Here is a 20533-nt window from a genome sequence, read left to right as displayed (position 1 = left end):
ATCTTTAGAAGGGGTAAACAGTGATAGCATTTACTGAATTGGAATTACTATTCAAATTCAAAAACTGAACATATTCATTTAACCACAAGCCAGTCTTAGTTTTAAATCAGGACTGCCCAACAAAATATTCTGTCACTCATTCATGATCTGAATTCTGGTGTATGAGATCTATTAAAGTATGGTACACATAAAAAAGTCACGAGACATTTGTTTTGTAATAAATAAGGCAGCGGCCAATTATTACTCATTAGTAGCTTTTTGGAGATAAGCTATCAAGTCTGCCCTTTCTTCCTTCTTCTTAATGCCGACAAAGATCATTTTTGTTCCAGGGATGTACTTCTTGGGATTCTCCAAATACTCCATCAGTGTATCCTCTCCCCAGGTGATGCCTTTGTTCTTATTGGCGGCTGTGTAAGAGTATCCAGGGGCCTGACCTGTCTTCCGCCCGAAGAGACCATGGAGATTTGGCCCAGTCTTGTGCTTGCCTCCCTTTTCAACGGTGTGGCACTGGGAACACTTCATAATAAAAATCTTCTTGCCTTTCTCAACATCACCCATATTCAATTCTCTTTTTAGTCACTGGCGCAACAAAGATTCCTGCTCCGAAGCAGGACGTCCCCACTCTCTAACGATAGTCTTTCACTGTGCAGAAGCTCTTAAGTTTAAGTATATCCCATTTATCAATTTTTGCTTTTGTTGCAATTGCTTTCGGTGTCTTCCTCATTAAATCTTTGCCAATTCTGATGTCTAGAATGGAATTGCCTAGGTTGTCTTCCAGGGTTTTTATAGTTTTACATTTAAGGCTTTAATCCATTTTGAGTTGATTTTTGTAGATGGTGTACAGGAGGGGTCCAGCTTTAATCTTTTGCATATGGTTAGCTAGTGATACCAGCACCATTTATTGAATAGGGAGTCGTTTCCCTGTTGCTTGTTTTTGTCAGCTTTGTCAAAGATCAGATGGTTGTAGGTGTGTGGCCTTGTTTCCAGTTTCTCTATTCTGTACCGTTGGTCTATGTGTCTGTTTTTGTACCAGTACCATACCATTTTGGCTCCCATAATCCTGGAATACAGTTTGAAGTTTGCCTCCATCTTTGTTGTTTGCTTAGGACTACCTTGGCTATTTGGGAGTTTTGTGGTTCCATATGAATTTTAAAATACTGTTTTTCTAGTTTTGTGAAAAATGTCACTGGTAGTTTGATAGGAAAATCATTGAATCCGTAAAATGCTTTGGACAGTATGGCCATTTTTATGATATTGATTCTTTCTATCTATGAGCATGAAATGTTTTTCCATTTAAGTAATCTCTGATTTCTTGGAGAAGTGTTTTGTGATTCTCATTGTTGAGTTCTTTCATCTCCCTGGTTAGCTGTATTCCTAGGTATTTTGTTCTTTTTATGGCAATTGTAAATGGGATTGCCTTTCTGATTTGGCTTTTGGTTTGGCTGTTATCAGTGTATAGGAATGCTAGTAATTTTTGTATGTTGATTTTGTATCCTGAAATTTTGCTGAAGTTGTTCATCAGCTGAAGGAAATTTTGAGATGAAAACTATGGGGTTTTCTAGATATAGAATCATGTCATATGCAAACAGGGGTAGTTTGACTTCCCATCTTCCTGTTTGGCCCTTTCTTTCTTTCCCTTGCCTGACTGCTCTGGCTAGAACTTTCAATACTGTGCCGAATAGGAATGATGAGAGAAGACATCCTTGCCTTGTGCTGGTTTTCAAGGGGAATGCTTCCAGCTTTTGACCATTATTTATGATGTTGGCTGTGGGTTTGTCATAGGTGGCTCTAATTATTTTAAGGTATGTTCCTTTAGTTCCTGGTTTATTAAGAGTTTTTAACATTAAGAAATGTTAAAATTCATTGAAAGCCTTTTCTGTATCTATTGAGATAATTATGTGATTTTTGTGTTTGGTTCTGTTTATGTGATGAATCATATTTATTGATTTTCATAGGTTGAACCAACCTTGCATCCCAGGGATGAAGCCTACTTGGTCATGGTGGATTAGCTTTTTGATGCACTGCTGGATTTGGTTTGCAAGTATTTTGTTGAGGATTTTTGCATCGATGTTCATCAAGGATACTGGCCTGAAGTTTTTTCATTTTTTTGTTGTGTCTCTGCCAGGTTTTGGTATCAGGGTGATGCTGGCCTCACAGAATGAGCTGGGGAGGAGTCCATCCTCCTCAACTTTTTAAAAGTAGTTCCAGGAGGAATGGTACCAGCTCTTCTTTGTACATCTGGTAGAATTAGGCTCTAAATCCATCTGGTCCTGGGATTTTTTTTATTGTTAAGCTATTTATTACTGATTCAATTTTGAAGCTCCTTATTGATCTGTTCAGGGAACCAGTTTCTTTCTGGTTCCATCTTGGGAGGGTGTATGTGTCTAGGAATTTATTTATCATTTCCAAATTTTCCAGTTTGTGTGCATAGGGGTCTTCATAGTAGTCTCTGATGATTATTTATATTTTGTGTGGTCAGTGGTAACATCCTCTTTCTCATTTCTGATTGTGTTTATTTTGATATTTTCTATTTTCTTCTTTATTAATCTAGCTAGTGACCTATCAATCATCAATTTTAAAAAAAATAAATTTCTAGATTTGTCAATCTTTTGAAAGGTTTTCATGTCTCACTATCCTTCAATTCAACTCTGATTTTGGTTACTTCTTGTATTCTGTTAGATTGGGGTTGGTTTGCTCTTGCTCCTCTAGTTCTTTTAGTTGTGACGTTAGGCTGTTAAATTCAGATCTTTCTAACCTTTTGATGTGGGCATTTAGTGCTATAAATTTCTCTTTTACCATTGCCTTAGCTGTGTCCCAGAGATTCTGGTATGTTGTATCTTTGTTCTTATTAGTTTCAAAGAACTTCTTGATTTCTGCCTTAATTTCATTATTTACCCAAAAGTCATTAAGGAGCAGACTGTTTAATTTCCTTGTAATTACATGATTTTGAGAAATTTTTTTAGTCTTGATTTTATTTTTATTGCATTGTGGTCCAAGGGTGTGTTTGGTATGATATCAGTTCTTTGGCATTTGCTGAGGATTGTTTTATGTTCAATTGTGTGGTTAATTTTGTAGTATGTGACATATAGCAATGAGAAGAATGTATATTCTGTTGTTTTGGGGTGAAGAGTTCTGTAGAGGTCTATTAGATCCATTTGGTCCAATGTTGAGTTCAGGTACTGAACATCTTTGTTAATTTTCTGCCTTGATGATCTGTCTAATACTGTCAGTGGAGTGTTAAAGTCTCCCACTATTACTGTGTGGGAGTCTCAGTCTCTTCGTAGGTCTCTAAGAACTTGCTTTATGAATCTGGTGCTCCTGCGTTGAGTGCATGTATATTTAGAATAGCCAGGTCTTCTTGTTAAATTGAACCTTTTACCGTTATGGAATACCTTTCTTTGTCTTTTTTAAATCACTGTTGGCTTAAAGTCTGCTTGTCTGAAAGTAGGATTACAACCCCTGCTTTTTTCTCATTTCCATTCACTTGGCAGATTTTCCTCTACCTTTTTATTTTGAGCCTATGGGTGTCACTGCATGTGAGATGGGTCTCTTGAAGACAGCATACTATTGAGTATTTCTTTTTTATCCAGCTTGCCACTCTGTCCCTTTCAAATGGGGCATTTAGCATGTTTACGTTCAATGTTAGTATTAGTATGTGTTGATTTGATCCTGTAATTACATTTTTAGCTGGGTATGATGCTGGCTTGTTTGTGTGGTTGCTTCATATTGTCACTGGTCTGTGTACTTCATTGTGTTTTTGTATTGGCTAGTAACAGTCTTTTCTTTCCACATTTAGTGCTCAAGATCTCTTATAAGGCAAGTCTGGTGGTAATGAACTCCCTCAGCATTTTCTTATCAGAAAGAATCTTACTTGTCCTTCACTTAGGAAGCTTAGTTTAGCTAGATACGAAATTCTTGGTTGAAGATTTTTTTTCTTTAAGAATGTTGAATATTGGCCCCTGATCTCTTCTGGCTTGGAGAATTTCTGCTGAGACATCTGCTGTTAGTCTAGTGGGATTGCCTTTGTCGGTAACCTGCCCTTTCTCTCTAGCTGCCTTTAACATTCTTTCTTCTATTTCCACTTTGGAAAATTGGATGATTATGCATATTGGTGATGATTTTCTTATGTAGAATCTTGCAGAGGTTCTCAATATTTCCTGAATTTGACTGTTGGCATTTCTAGCAAGATTGTGAAACTTTTCATGGACAATATCCCAAAATATGTTTTCCAACTTGTTTGCTTTCTCCCCTTTCCTTTCAAGTGATGCCAGTGATGTGTAAATTTGGCCTCTTTACAATCCCATATTTCTCAAAGGTTTTGTTTCTTTTCATTCTTTTTAATTTTTGTCTGTCTTATTTGAGAACCAGTCTTCAAGATCTGAGATTCTTTCCTTAGCTTGTTCTATTCTGCTGTTAATATTTGCATTTGCATTGTGAAATCTTATGTGTTTTTTCAGCTCTATTAGATCAGTTAGGATTTTTTATACTGGCTACTTCATCTGTCAACATCTGTATCATTTTGTTGTGATTCTTTATTTCCTTGGAATGGGTTTTGCCATTCTCCTGAATCTCAGTGATCTTCATTCCTATCCATATTCCAAATTCTATTTCTGTCATTTTAACCAACTCAGCCTGGTTAAGAACCCTTGTTGAAGGGCTAGAGGGGCTTTTTCAAGGACATAAGACACTCCAGCCATTTGAATTGCCATTCTTGTGTTGGTTCTTCCTCATCTGTGCCTGTGAGTGTATGTTTAACTGCTGGGCTGCTTCTGATTGAAGTGGTAAGATGGGCAGGATGGTTGTGCTGGAGTTCCAGGTCAGGTGATCCTGCCCAGTGAGGAGAATTGAGGACTGAGACCTGCATGGAGAAAAGTTTGGCCACTTTTCTGTGAGGTGGGTGCTCTGTGCTAGGGGTCTGGACCAGACCTTGCTCCCATGGATTCTCTGGAGCCTGGAGACTGCAAAGACAGCAACCTTTCCCTCCCACTGGGAGCTCTGTCCCAGGGAGTCACAGAGCTACTATAGGCTCAACTGTTGCAGCAGGGGGGTTGCTGGAGACCCAGGCCAGGAGGACCTGTCCAGTGAGGAGATATGGGATCAGGGACCCATATAACAAACAATCTGGCCACTGTTCCATAGGACTACTGCAGTATTCTGAGGGTTCACTCCAGTTCTTAGTCACCTCTAATTTTCCCATACCTGAAGGTATCAGTGGTGAAGGCTACAAAACAGCAAGATGGTGGCCTGCTTCTCCATCCCAGGAAGGTACAGCCCCATTGCCAGGCCAAACACACTGGTAGGGGTGGCTGGGGACCCTTGTTAGAAGGTCCCACCCAGTGAGGAGAAGCAGGATCGGGGGCCTGCATTAAAAAGCAGTCTGGACACTTTTCTGTAGAGCAGCTGTGCTATGTTGGGGGTCTACTCCAACCCCCAGTTACCTCAGACTCTCCAAAACCCAAAATCAATAATGGCTAAGCCTTCAAAACAGCAAAGATGGAGGTCCATCCCCCCCTCTGGGAGCTCCATCTCAGGGAGGTTTGGAACTGCTGTTAGCTGGTGATATGGTTTGGCAGTGTCCCTACTCAAGTCTCATCTTCTATTGTAGTTCTCATAATCCCCACACACCGTGGAAGGGACCCAATGGGAGGTAACTGAATCATGGGGGCAATTACTTCCATGCTATTCTCATGATAATGAGGGAGTTCTTTTGAGATCTGATAGTTTTAAAAGAGGCTTTTCACCTTTTGCTCGACACTTCTCCTTCCTGCCACCATGTGAAGAAGGACGTGTTTGCTTTACCTTCTGTCATGATTGTAAGTTTTCTGAGGTTTCCCCATACCTGCAGAACTATGAGTCAATTAAACCTCTTTTCTTTATAAACTATGCAATCTCGGGCAGTTCTGTATAGCAGTGTGACAACAGACTAAAATAGATTGGTACCACAGGGAGTGGGGTGCTGCTGTAAAGATACTCGAAAATGTGGAAGCAACTTTGGAACTGGGTAACAGACAGAGGTTGGAACAGTTTGGAGGGCTCAGAAGAAGATGGAAAAATGTGGGAAAGTTTGGAACTTCCTACAGACTTGGAGAGCTCAGAAGACAGAAAGATGTGGAAAAGTTTACAACTTCCTGGAGACTTGTTGAATGACTTTGACCAAAATGCTGACAGCGATATGGACAATAAAGTCCAGGCTGAAGTGGCCTCAGATGGAGATAAGGAACTCGTTGGGAACTGGAGCAAAGGTGACTCTTGTTATGATTTAGCAAAGAGACTGGTGACATTTTGTTCCTGCCCTAGAGACATGTGGAACTTTGAACTTGAGGTAAATTGTTTAGGGTAACTGGCAGAAGAAATTTCTTAGCAGCAAAGCATTCAAGAGGAAGCAGGGTGGCTGTAAGCAATGGCTCATGCCTATAATCCCAGCACTTTGGGAAGCCAAGGTGGACGGATCACTTGAGGTCAGGAATTCGAGACCAGCCTGGTCAACATGGCAAAACTCCATCTCTACTAAAAATACAAAAATTAGCCAGGCGTGGTGGCACATGCCTGTAATCCCAGCTACTCAGGAGACTGAGGCATGAGAATTGATTGAACTTGAGAGGTGGAGGTTGCAATGAGATCACACCACTGCACTCAAGCCTGAGTGGTGACAGGATGAGACTCTGCCAAAAAAAAAAAAAAAAAAAAAAAAAAAAAAAAAAAAAAAAAAAAAAAGATAAAGCGGGGCATAAAATTTTGGAAAATGTGCAGCCTGATGATGCAATAGAAAAGAAAAACCCATTTTCTGGGGAGAGATTCAAGCCCCAAGCTGATGCAGCTTCCACATGTTGTTGAGCCTGAAGGTACACAGAAGTAAAGAATTGAGGTTTGGGAACGTCCATCTAGATTTCAGAGAACGTATGGAAATGCCTGGATGTCCATGCAGAAGGTTGCTGCAGGATTGGAGCCCACATGCAGAACCTCTGCTAGGGCAGTGTGGAAGGGAAATGTGGGGTCAGAGTCACCACACAGAATCTCCACTGGGGCACTGCCTAGTGGAGTTATAAGAAGAGGACCACTGTCCTCCAGACCCCAGAATGGTAGATCCACCAACAGTTTGCATCATGCACCTGGAAAAGCTGCAGATATTCAATGCCAGCCCATGAAAGCAGCTGGGAGTGGTGCTGAATCCTGCAAACCTATAGGGGCAGAGCTGCCCAAGGCTGTGGGAGCCCACCTCTTGCATCAGCATGACCTGGATGTGAGACATGGAGTCAAAGGAGACAATTTCGAAGCTTAAAATTGGACTGCCCCGCTGGATTTGAGACTTGCATGGGGCCTGTAGTCCCTTCATTTTGGCCAATTTCTCCCATTTGGAATAGGTGTGTTTACCCAATGCTGTACCCCCATTTTATCTAGGAAGTAACTAACTTGCTTTTGATTTTACAGGCTCATAGACAGAAGGAACTTGCTTTGTCTCAGATAAGACTTTGGACTTGGACTTTCTGGTTAATGCTGGAATGAGCTAAGAATGTGAGGGACTGTTGGAAAGGCATGATTGTGTTTTGAAATGTGAGGACATGAGATTTGGGAGGGGCCGGTGGGGGGATGATATGGTTTGTCTGTGTCCTCACCCAAATCTCATCTTGAATTATAGTTCCCATAATCCCCATGTGTCATGAGAGGGACCCGGTAGGACATAATTGAATCATGGGAGTGAGTACCTCCATGCTGTTCTTATGACAGTGAGGGAGTTCTCATGGGATCTGATGGTTTTATAAAGGGCTTTTCTCCTTTTGCTCAGCACTACTCTTTCCTGCCACCATGTGAAGAAGGACGTATTTGCTTCCCCTTCTGCCATGATTGTAACTTTCCTGAGGTTTCCCCATCCTTGCAGAACTGTGAGTCAGTTAAACCTCTTTCCTTTACAAACTACTCAGTCTCAGGGAATTCTTTATAGTGCATGAGAATGGATAATACAGCTGGAAAACACTGGCAGGGTGGTTGTAAACCTTGCTTGGGAGATTTTGCCTAGTGAAAAGCAACAAGATCTGGTACCTGTGTGAAAGAGCAGTCTGGCAGCCTCTTGATAGAGCTGCTACACTGTGCTGGGGGATTGCTCCAGTCCCTAATCACCTCAGATTCCCCAGAGCCCAGAGGTGTCAATGGTTAAAATTGTGAAACAGAAAAGATGGCGGCCCATCCCTCCCTCTGGATAGTCCATCTCGGGGAGGTGTAACAGTGCTACTTGTGGCTGGCTGGAGTTCCAAGCCAGTGGGTCTCATCATGTGAGGTGCTGTGGAAGCAGGATCCGTGGAAGCAGGGCCTGCACACCATCACTGCTCAGCACCCTGGATTCAGCCTCTTTCCTAGGGATATATGTAGGGGTCTAACCTCCCACTTTGCCAGAGTTGCAGCTGCTTATGCTGGGAAGCCTGAGCATATAAAACCCCTGGAGCTTTGAGTGTGCCTGAGTAGTTTCTCTGACAAGACTCTACATAGCTCTCTGTGTCAGACTGAAGGCCCTGGTGGAGTGACCTGAGGATTGAAAAGATCCATGGGAGAAGCAGGGGTCCCTGGGGTCACTCACTCAATCACTGTTTCCCTGGGCAGATTTCCCTGGCTCCACATCACTCCTGGGTGGGCGACTGTCCTGCCTCACTCTTCTCCATTCACCATGGGTTAAGTTGTTTTCTTGATGAATCCCAATGCATGTACAGGAGTATTAATTTGCCCCTTCTATTTCTCTCCATGAGAGCAGGGCACACTAGCTGCTTCTAGTCTGCCACCTTGGCCATCTCCCCAATGTATAACTCTTGACCCCTCAAAAACTTAACTACTAATAGCACACTGTTGATTGGAAGCCTTACCAATAATATAAACAGTTAATTAGTATATATTTTATATGCTATGAGTATTATATGTTGCATCATTACAATACAGTAAGCTAGTAAGGAAACGCTATTAAGAAAGTAATAAGAAAGAAAATGTATTTACTATTCATTAAGGAGAAGTGGATCATCATAAAGGTTTTCATCCCTGTCTTCTTCAGATTGAGTAGACTAAGGAGGAAGAGGAACAGGAGGGGTTGGTTTTGCTGTCTGGGCTGTCTGGGGTGCTGGAAACTGAAGAAAATTCAAATAAGTGGACCTGTGCAGTTCAAATCCGTGTTGTTCAAGGGCCAACTGTACAAGAGAAGCTGCAGCTGTGGACACAGAGATGCTTGTGGAGGTGCTATCTATGAAGGCAAAATACCACAAGCAACATCAAAAGTCCAGGAATACAGGAATAATTAAACGAGTTGTCACCCATTTCCTCAGAGGAAGTTATGCACGATCACAATTCTTATGAAAAACAGAAACCACTAGAAATGTGAAGTGTTTATGGCATAAGTTTCAGCAAAAAGGGTAGCATAGAAAATCGAGAGCACATTCTGATATGATTTATAAATTATATTTGAACAGGAATTATAGAATACACAAGAATAGGTAGAATTACTGAATTTTTCAAAACTATTTGGAATATTTCTTATATATATATATATATATATACTAGTACATATATAGAAGTACTAATATAAGTACATATATGTACATATATATACCTCTGCCTCCTGGGTTCAAGCTATTCTCATGCCTCAGCCTTCCGAGTTGCTGGAATTACAGGCACCTGCCACCACACCTGGCTAATTTTTTGTATTTTTTTAGTAGAGATCTGGCCATGTTGGCCAGGCTGGTCTCAAACTCCTGGCCTCAGGTGATCCTCCTGCCTCAGTATCCCAAAGTGCTGGGATTACAGGCATGAGCCACCATGCCCGGCCTGGAATGCTTACAATATTTTAATAGTTAAAAGTGGCAAAGGGTTGGGCAGAGAATGGCCCTCCCAAAACTCCATGCTGAGAAAAAAAGGGATAATGTATCTAAATAACCTGCCAGAGTTCTCTTTTTGCCACAGACATCATTAACCCACTGGGGGCTTTGTGCAAATTAGGAAAAGTAGCCCCTCTCAAAGTATGCCCTTCCTAGAATGCAGACATTTCCTTTGTCTGGAGCTCTCTTCAGAGCCTTGATGTCTTCCACAGGAGGCTCGTGAATATAGGATTCTTCGAGGCATATGTTGGCAGAATTGCCAAGAAGGCAGCTATCGTAGACCCAAAGATTAACTACTTTAGGCAGTATGCAGATGAGAACTAGGACAATGAGTTGAATAAACAAATATGAGTCATATAAAAGCTGAATTATATGGCATGATACAGTGGCCCCCGATCTTTTTTGGCACCAGGGACTGGTTTCATGGGAGACACTTTTTCCACAGATCAGGGAGGTTTTGGGGTGAAACTGTTCCACCTCAGATCATCAGGCCTTATTAGATTCTCATAAGGAGCATGCAACCTAGATTCCTCACATGCACAGTTCACAATAGGGTTTGCACACCTATGAGAATCTAATGCCGCTGCTGATCTGACAGGAGGTGGAGCTCAGGCAGTAATGCTCGCTCACCTGCTGCTCACTTCCTGCTGTATGGCCAGGTTCCTAACAGACCACGGACCAGTACAGGTCTATGGCCCAGGGTTGGGGAACTCTGATATGATAGAAATTAGATCTCTCTCCCCCTGACATCAGCAAGTTGTATACTTTCTAAGCATTACTCTCCTGCCTACTGAAAACTATATTTAGACTAAACCAAGAAAGATACTGCACTAAAGGTCTCACAAAAAGATACAAGTCTCAGAGGTAGAAGAAAGTAAATTTGCCCCACTAGGCTGTCTATTCCTCCACCATACACAGTACCATTGCAGGCCTATGATAAAGGGGTGAAGACAAGTGTCCATGGTGCTGCAGTAGGCCCCAAAGTCCGGAGTCCTGGGTCCCTTGCAGGGCAGACCCTTGTTAGCTTCCTTCATGTCTGCATGCATCAAAGGAACTTAGCATGGACCTCAGGCACCTCACAAGATGGGCTGTGTCTTTCCATGGGGACTACGGATATGTGAAAGCATTCAGGAGCACATAAAACATGTTCTCTAAGAGGGAGCCTTTGTATTCAGCTCCCTGTGGTCAGGGACTGCATTTTTGGAACCAAGCTCCAAAAATATTTGAAGAGTCAAACCACCCCAGCATACTAAAGAGAAATGAGAAAAGGTAGTTTCTGCTCTGGGTGAAGAGTCAGTGAGAAAGTTCGTCCTCCCTACCTTGGTTCCTATACATCCTAGTCCCATCAGACTTTGCTGATAAGTCTTCTTTGACACATGTGGGAAACATTTTCACTAGAGGTTAAAGGAAGCTGGTCTGGGACTGAAGCAAACAGCTATGCAAGGTCATATTGAGTTCAGTGCAGAATGTCACATCTTAAATGTTCTTTCCACATCCTTCTGCTGGGGCAATGGCCTCTACTGAACCTGAAGGTGTGATTTCTCTCGGGTGACATGGAGTGCATGGCTGGCAACGCCTCAAGAGCTGCAGGGCAGGGTGACACAGCACAGCCCTGGGGAGTGGCTACCTTCACTAAGAAGCAGGTTTCTAAAACCAGCATTTCAGGATCCTCCAGGCATCCCTTTGGCCTGCTCACTTCCAGCTTCTGTGTCCTATAGCACAGTATTTACTGACAGAGAGAGCCCCTCTGCCAGCCAAACCTGCACAGTGCCCCAAGCATAGGACAAGAGGGTGACCAAGTGCTATGTTACAGGCCCTTTCCAGCAGCCAAAGGACACGCGTCCCAAATTTGATGGGGTTTTTGCCCTTGGTACACATAGACTTTCAATTTTCTGGAGTAACTTGCCCTTTTGTTATGGTTTGGTAAAGAAAAGGCAGTCATCAGGAACTACTAATACAAATGTCACCATGCACATCACCCTGCCGAAAACCAACAGCGGCCTGTTCAAATGCCACAGGATATTGAGAAAATGATGAGGAGGCACTGGAGACAAAAACGCCTAGCTTCTCCTCTTCCTGGTCATGCTGCAGACAGCTTACTGTCTTGGCAGCTCTCCAACTCTGCTTCCTTTTCTAGAAGCTCTAGGTACCCAGGCTGCAAAGCTGTGCCTGCCTGTCTGCTCATTCCAAGCACGTTTGCACTCTGCTTTGAAGGGGGCAGCCATAAATAAAGCACAGGCTGGGGATTCCTGGACAGGCTTAGCATAATCACAGCCCTTCCTTTGAAAGAAGGAACAATATTCTGAGATGTGCCTGTGACTGGTAGTTTAACTTTAAATCCGTCACCAGTAGCTGGCCAAAAGGTTTTATTCTCTGTAACCCCCAGTTTGGTAGACAAGCCTTTTTCAAAATGGAAATGTCTCCCTGATCCACTGAGAGGCAGTTTGGAGATGGTATGCTGATGCCAGTCAAAGCAGGCTGTGGTGTTCTATTCTTCTTGCCGTGGTGCAGGCTACGTCCTCTGCCCCAAGGAACATCCACCCAACCTCAAGGCCAAGTCCAACTCTCTAAGATTCAGATCAGATCCCTTCATTTAACGAAAATAGATTAAGCACTCCCTTTGTGAGCCTGAGAGACGTGCTCTGTGCCATCATTGAACTATCAGTCTGCCAGGGAAGATGACAATTAACAGTGATATGTGTACAGCCTACGGATGTATCTGCTATGGCAGTAACTTCATCTGAGTAGGAGTTAGAAGGTGACAGAAGGATTTCACTTCTCCCCAAATCCTTCCTGGCTTTCCCTGGGCACTATGATTGCTCCCTTCTTGTGTTTTGTCAAAGGCACATATCCCATCTGCTCACTGTGTGATATTTCTACACGTTGCCTGCATCCCATCCCCCTCACCCTTGCCATTTTATTAAGAGGCCTTCAAGGTCATGTACTGTCCTATGAAACAATTATCTGTCAAATGTTCAACAATTGAAATAAATAAATCTCAGAAAATTTTTGTTGCTTTGAAAAGCAACTGTTGTCTGCCTAATACTAAGTGATCAATAGGTTTTTAAAATCTCTGAGTAATCTCAGCAGTGACAGTGTATTTGACTATATGGAACAGGAGCACGCAGATCCACGTGGGCGAGCAGGTGAACAAAAGCAACATTAGTAGTTAATGCAAGGATGAGTTAATGGAGGCAATGGGGTGAGGGAAAGAGGGCAGGATGTCTTCACAGACACTGAATCAGAGGTTAAAACAGCCAGCAGCAAGGGCTAGGGCAGAGGCAAATATCAGGGCAGGTTTCACCCTAGTGTTTCTGAATTATTTGCATCCAAATGCAATAATGAGGCAATTTACTGAAATTGTGTGGAAGTTACTTCAATGCCACAAAGATATTTAAAATTGTATTAACTCATTTGTACAGAATGCTGAATACTACATCTTGATAGCAATTAGCAATACAGATAGCATAACTCAATACAGTTATGATATGATCAGTTGCAAATACTCTAAAACATTCTCAAATGTTAATGTATAAATGAATTACCTGGGTATCTTGATAAAATTCAAATTCTGACTTAGTAGTGGGTTGTGATTCTGTATTTCACACAAGTTCCAAGGTTCCATTGGTCCACACATCTCACTTTGAGTAGCCCCCACTAAAAGGTCAGGAGAACAAGTTGTGATTTTGACAGAAGGCACTATTACTCTTCTTTTAAAATTGTATTTATTTATTAAATATTTTCAAACTGTGAAATTAATGGTCATTATGGTGAATTTGGGAACTGTAAAACATACTGTGAAAAAATATTAAATCATCTTCAATCTCAACATCCAGAGATAATCGGTATAAATATTTTGACGTGTTTCCTTCTAATCCCTTTTTCTTTTGCATCTTACTCTCCACAAGTTTTCTACCTTGATACTGTTTCTTTTCAAATTGTAGATGTTTCACAAGTTGTTATTTGAAAAATATGGTTTGTATCATCCCCATACATTCAAGTCCCCCAGAGCACAGCAGTTAAAGAAAGAGTACCTGTCCTTGTTTTCTAGTAAAAGAAAATAGTAAATACACAATCAGGTAATACATAAGATTGAATGGATAAAATTCTCATTTTGAAGCACTGTATAATATTCTATTTTACAGCTGATTTTAATAAAGTTAACCAATCTTTCCTTCAGACATTCAAATGATTTCCTTTCTTTTGTTCTTACATATACATGTGTTTTAAATATACAGTCTATATGGAAAATCCTTGCAGCCCAATTTTTACATAGTCCTCTGATGATTTCCTTCAAATAAATGACTGTAAGTGAAATTTCTGGGTCATAGGGCATGTAAGCTTTTAATACATATTGTCAAACGGGACCCCAGAAATGTTGTACCCATTCCTGCTCTTACCAGCAATCAGGAAGGAGCCTGGAAAGCTTCACCACATCTGCACCAGCATTGGTCATTATGTGTTTTTACATTTTTCAGGTTATTTTTGTTTACATTCCCTTTCTGCTTATGAGGTTAAGTATTTTCATGTGTATATAAGCCACTTGATATTTTCCTTTGTGACGTATCTGTTTCTTTTGCCCATGCTGCCTTGGGAGTGTTTTCCTCTTATTAATTTATAACTGCTCTTTATGGATTAAATATATTAACCATTTGTTACACATTTTGTAAGTAGCTTTCTACTTTATTGTCTTTTAATTTTGTTTCTGTTTTTTAAAATTCTACAGAGTTTTGAACTTTTAAGTAGGTCATAGCTGTTGATCTTGTCCACTGTGAATTTGTCTTTTGTTTCTATATTAGACACAGACTTCCCTGCAATCAGATGACATTATTATGGATCTATGTTTCTTCCTAGTTGTGTTACATTATGCATATATGGAAAAGGTAGAAGGCAGGGTCATAAGAAAATTCTCCTTTCCAGTGGTACAGTTTTCTAAAACTGAGTTGTGCTGCAGGTTTGCCCCCAGAAAACCAGGAACAGGAAAACACTGAAGGATGAAATATCTTTTGGGATAATAATATGAGTTTGAGAAGCCAGCATTTTTTGTTTTCGATCCATTACATGCATACTTCTCCATAGGAAAGAGATGCTAGTGTCATTCACCTATGCTTGGTATGTATGATAGACAGAATAATGACCCCTCCAAAGATGTCCATAGGCTAATCCCTGAAACCTGTGAATACATTACCTCCCCTGGCAAAAGGAACTTTGCAGATGTGATTAAGTTATAGATCTTGAGAAGACAGATTATTGTGGATGATCCAGGTTGGTTCAAAGTAATCATAATGGCTCTTATAATAGGGAGGGAAGAGGGTCAGAATCAGAGAGAGAGGTCATGGAAAATGAAAGCAGAGGTCAGATAAATTTTAAGATGGCCTGGAGAAAGAGCTATGGGCCAAGGAATATAGGTGGCCTCTGGAAGCTGAAAGGAAACAGACTGTTCCCTAAAACTCAGCCCTGCTGACACCTCAGTTTTAGGACATCTGACCTCCAGAATGGTAAGCCTCTAGTTTTGTGGTACCATAATTTGTTACAAACGCAATAGGAAACTAATACAGGATCATCAGTACAAGTCCGATCTCTACAGAAGTTCCTGAATATGATTGCTTCCCAGCCTGTGTCCAATTCAACTGACTACCACCGGGATAACAGGATTAATTTCATCATCAATGCAAGGTCCCCGAGTACTGGTAAACCTTACCCAGAATGAGACAGTTGGAGTTGTTGCCTAAAAGTAAAAGGGCATGGGGTAGGAACTTGAGGCTTTGGGTTCTTCTCCTTTAATTAGCCCAGATACTCTTACGAATCCTCAGAATATTTCATTCTAATTAGTTTTTAATAAGGACAAAAACAGCACTGCCTTTTAGGGTTATTGTGAGGATTAAATGAGTTAATACATACATGTATATCCCCCAAAACATTGCCTGGCACATAGAAAGCATTCAGTAGGTGTTAGCTATTGTTGCTATTTGTATTAGAGTTCTCCAGAGAAAAACAGAACCAATAGGGTGTGTGTGTGTGTGCGTGTGTGTATACAGAGACTGTATTTTAAGAAATTGGCTCACATAATTCTGGAGCTGGAAAATTCAATATATGCAGGACAGGCTAGCAGGCTAGAGACCCAGGGAGGAGCTGATGTTGCAGTCTCAAGTCCAAAGGCTGTCTGGAGGCAGAATTTCTTCTTGCTCAAGGGAACTAGGTCTTTTCTCCTAAGGCCTGATTGGCTGAAGCCCACCCACGTTATGAGGGATAATCTGTTTTCCTCAAAGTCTACTAATTTAAATTCACATCTGAAAAATATTTTCATGGCAACATCTACGCTGGTGTTCGACCGAACATCTCAGCACCATAGCCCAGCCAAGTTGACACCTAAAATTAATTATCACGCTGTCTTTTGTTTGTTTCCTATCTTATTTCAATGGCTACAACTTCCAGGAAAATATTTTGAAGTGGAGATAACACTATTAAATAATACTAAATAGTGAAGGTAATATATTCTTAACATATTTCCAGTTCTAATGTGAACACTCTACTACAGGATGTCTCCAGTGACTATTTGTATAAGCACTGTTAAGGAAGTACTCTCTTTTCCTACTTTACAATATTTTTAATCACAAATGTGTATCATCTGCTAAGATGATTATGTAATTTTTTTCTTTTGTCATTTTGAAATGACATTTTCTTTATAGATTTCCCATTAATAAACCATTCCTTACATTTCTATGGTAACCCTTACTTGCTCTGATTATAGTCTTTAAGATTTCAATTTAATTATTTAATTTAATGTAAGGTATTAAGAATTTCATTTCAAAGTATTTCTGCTCATTTTAAATTTGTCTTCCTAAGTCAGTGTCAGTTGCATCCGAAGAGTTTTGTGTTTTTAATAGTTCTGGCAGAGAGTTTGTTTGATGGTTTTTGTCAAAATGTTATATGATGGTTTTAGTTTTGCTCACTTCATAAGTGAATTGGTAAGTATTCCATCTTTCTCTGTGCCATGTAGCTATTTATGAAGCATGGGATTAAACATTTTCTCAGTAGCAAGATATACTGACTATCCGATCACAAAAGCAGTTTGGTGTCTCCTTCACTTGCAGATTTCCCTTCATCAATTCAATATTGACATTATATAAATTCAATATTGCACCACATGTTAATTCAATATTATGCTTAAAAAGTACCTACACTTACCTTAAAGAACACACATTTCTTTTTACTTTGTCTTTTGGATCTCATATGTACCTTCTCTCACTTTCTATAAACTTTCCCTTAGAAAACAAAAATACTTTCCCTAGCCTGAATAACCAGCTGTTATTCAAGAGGGGTGGCCATTAGAACCTGGGTCTCCTGAGGAGTCACTCTGCGTTAGGAATCAATCCCGAATTCTTTGACAAGTGGTCACTTTCTTCTTCAAAAACATCCCTGTGCCCAGCTTCTCCTACACCAAGGCCAGCTTAGGCCTCCTGGGTCTGTGCTTCATGTAGTTGCCTACAAAATAAACTCAAACAAACAAAAATAAAAAAACGTGTGGCCACTTCTGGCTGACGGAAAAGTTCATTTTGGCCTTGGGTGGTCTTAGTGAAGACAGTCCAGAGTTCAGGGCTTGTCTTCAGGGGACTGAGCTGCCGCTGAGAAAAAGCCCGCAGTGGCTTCTGTTTCAAAGTGAGGCTGGCAGATGGAACAGCCAATTCTGACTCAGAAGTTAAAAGCCTGCCCCGCTGCTCCACACGCTGCCCCTTCCCAGCAGATGGCTGAGATGACGATCTCCTGTGTTCCCAGACTCCAGAGAGGCTGCAAGCCAACTGCAACATTGCTCCCATACCCACGGAGGCCAGGTTTTTACACGTAATGCTTCTTTATATTCAATTCTCATTTTGCTCTCTGGTGAGGGATTTTTCAACAGTCAAACAACTGAAAATTATTTTCATGAGCCAGCACTGTCCAAACAGGGGTCTGGGAGGACAGTGCTGTCCCACAGATGTCAATAGGTGTTCCAAGAAAAAAAAAAAAAAAAAAAAAGGTTCTGTCTTCAAATCAATGTGGGAAAAGCTGTGTTAAATAAAACTCAACTAGTTTCTTCACTACATATTAATGTTCTCTGTGACCTCTGAAATCTATTTCACAGTACACCTATTAATATTTCCAAATACACTATTGTTGGGTAGAATATATTTGGGAGAAAATTATCTTAGGTAATCATCATTATTACCATCACCTATAATTACTGAGTGCCTACTAGGTACTAAGTACTGTGTTAGGCATTTTACATGCTATGTCTCATTTAATCCTTGCAAGATCCCTAGGAAGTGAGAATTACTGTCTTCATTGCACAGTGGCATAGAGAGGTTAAGTAATAAGCTCACAATGAGAGCACTAATAAATCATCAATCTTAATTTGCGCCCAGGCCTGTCTGATTCTAAAGTCTATATGCTTAATCAGTAAGCTACAATTGTTATAGCTTTACTGTAATTTGAAGTACATTGTTCCCTTGGTATCCACAGGGAACTGGTTCCAGGACCCTGTGCTGATACTAAAATCTGCAGAAGTTCAAGGTCCTCCATATCTGCAGGTTCAAGAGCAAGTGTATTTACCTTATTAAATGATACACTGTATTCTATTATCAATACATACTTGGAACAATCATATCCTCTCATTCCCTGAGAGCCAGCCCAGCAGATCCTTCTGTCAGCAAGCATAGCCATGCTGTGTAGCAGCCACTACTGACCAATGAGAGCTGAAGTGAGCACATGTGGTCATGCATGATGTTTTTTCCTTACAGCTTCTCTTTCTGACATAAAAGTGTGTCAAGAAGTGTCTAAGTGATGGTGCCAGACCTTCTGCAAAGGCACAACAAAGGACAGCAAGCTGAATGTTAAACTGCAAGTTTGATAGCATCCGTTGAGTGGAGGAAATGAAGGATAAAGATTAGCAGGTAATTAGAAGTTGGTAGCAGTCCTTTGACAAATGAAGGGCATCACTGTGACCTGAGAGAAGTGACCAGTCATTGTGTGAAACTCTGGCCAGAGGTTTTCATGACCTCAGAGGATTTAAAAAGCTAGTGCCAAATAATTTGCTGGAAATCCATCTCCACAGGGACCATTCCACAAACGACTGGGACGGTTCCTACTTCGGGATTGCATCTCCTGTGCTCATGAGACAGGCTTGTGCTACCTCTTAACAGCTTCCACAGGTCTCTGTCCAGTAACCAGCCTTCTTCCAGCACTGTTGCAACACAACCTTCTGCACATAGAGAGGAGAAGTTTGCCATTATACAATTTTGCATGTCAAGGGAGGATGGCCTATTAGCAGAACCAGCTCAGAGTTACCATCTTACTTAGCCAAGGTATGACAGCGTGTTTTGTGAGAAGCATGCTCAGTTGAGAAATTTTCTATCTTGAGAAATCCAAGAAATAAAAAATTCCACACCTGAAAGATACAGTTTGAAGTAACCCTACTCCTATAAGCTCCTCTGTTAAGGTGTTCTCGCATCCTTTCCACTCAAAAAAGTTAGGAATTTTCCACATGTATGTTAGCTTTTATTACATAACAATCCACCCCAATGCTAGTGACTTAAGTTAACTACTATTTATTATTTATGATGAGTCTACAGATCAGCTAAGCAGTTCTGCTGACTTGGACTAGACTGAACTGGTCTTGGCTGGGCATGCTCATGCATTTGTGGTTAGCTGGGCAACTGTCTGGAGACCACCTCATCTAGAACGGCCCCATTTGGGACAGCTCATCTCTGCCCCATGTGGTCCCCTCTCCTCTAGCAAGCTAGTCTAGGTTTGTTCTTAATGAACAATCACTTTTAAAACTTCTGGTTGTGTCACATTTGCTGACACTCCATTGGCCTAAGCAAGTCTCAGAGATGAGTTCAAGGTCAAACTTGGCAGGAACAAAAAAGTTTCAGGGTAAAGGCAGGGATACAGGAGGCCATTAAAGGGGACTATGTATGCTATTAATCAATACCCCAAATCTGAAGTTCACCACAAGAATTAGCAGATGGTAGGCATTATATCAAAATATATACTACCCATACTATAAAAGGTACTACAATAGGTCAAAAATATCTCGACTTTAATTTGACTCCTATGGTGATTAGAATTATAAAAGGAGGCTAGGTCAGAGCTAGGAAGAATCATACTAATCTAGGCCCTTCAGTGATTCCCAATTTCAGAATTATCCCAAAACCCAATTCATGACACTGAAATCCCTTTGTACAATTTTGTTCAACTAAAAGAATGCAGCACTGAAAGGGATCAGGATATGCCATCTTCGAAATATGTGACTTTGGCATAAGGATTTTTATCCTTATTTCAAACGCATTTGAAATTCAACAGATGCAGAAAGAAGCCTTCTCGGAACTTCCCTTATCTGACTAAAAGAAGAAATTTGTATCTGGGAAATGAGGCTGCCATAAATTCCCTCATTGGGGTGGATCTGATGCCAGGAGAGAGACCTTGAGTAAACTTATCATAAATCCTTTCCACAGGGAGGTTTTATCACCCTGAAAGAGATGGAAAGATGGCTCAGACTGTAGAGACAAACATTAGCAAAACCTTTCTCTCTGATTTGTCCTCCCAAAAACCCATTTTTCTTTCTTTTAAAAACCCTATTTGTCCTTCCCATAGAAGCCTTTTCTCCCACTTTCCTTTCTCCTACTAAGTTAGGTTTATAAGCCCCA

At 41.0% G+C, this 20533-nt stretch overlaps 1 protein-coding gene and 1 long non-coding RNA gene across 3 annotated transcripts in view; both read right to left on the bottom strand.

The window, feature by feature from the left end:
* The window catches only part of LOC111551228, a 162694-nt gene that overhangs the window by 105008 nt on the left and 37153 nt on the right, over positions 1–20533 (bottom strand). For both annotated transcript variants that reach the window (XR_002734298.1, XR_002734299.2), the window contains one exon: positions 13394–13505. This is a non-coding gene — a long non-coding RNA (uncharacterized LOC111551228). The remainder of the gene's footprint in view (positions 1–13393; positions 13506–20533) is intronic.
* Positions 239–622, bottom strand: LOC111551227 (cytochrome c-like). The gene has a single exon (XM_023225087.2). It carries the CDS (start codon positions 556–558, stop codon positions 241–243), a length of 318 nt encoding a protein of 105 aa, XP_023080855.1. The 5' UTR covers positions 559–622; the 3' UTR covers positions 239–240.

Source organism: Piliocolobus tephrosceles, chromosome 10, assembly GCF_002776525.5.
Source record: "Piliocolobus tephrosceles isolate RC106 chromosome 10, ASM277652v3, whole genome shotgun sequence".
Classification (NCBI taxonomy): domain Eukaryota; kingdom Metazoa; phylum Chordata; class Mammalia; order Primates; family Cercopithecidae; genus Piliocolobus; species Piliocolobus tephrosceles.
This window is presented reverse-complemented; position numbering and strand designations above follow the sequence as displayed.

What these genes read in the sequence shown, in the direction of transcription:
- LOC111551227 (XM_023225087.2), bottom strand. Translation starts at nt 558, where the DNA reads ATGGGTGATGTTGAGAAAGGCAAGAAGATTTTTATTATGAAGTGTTCC.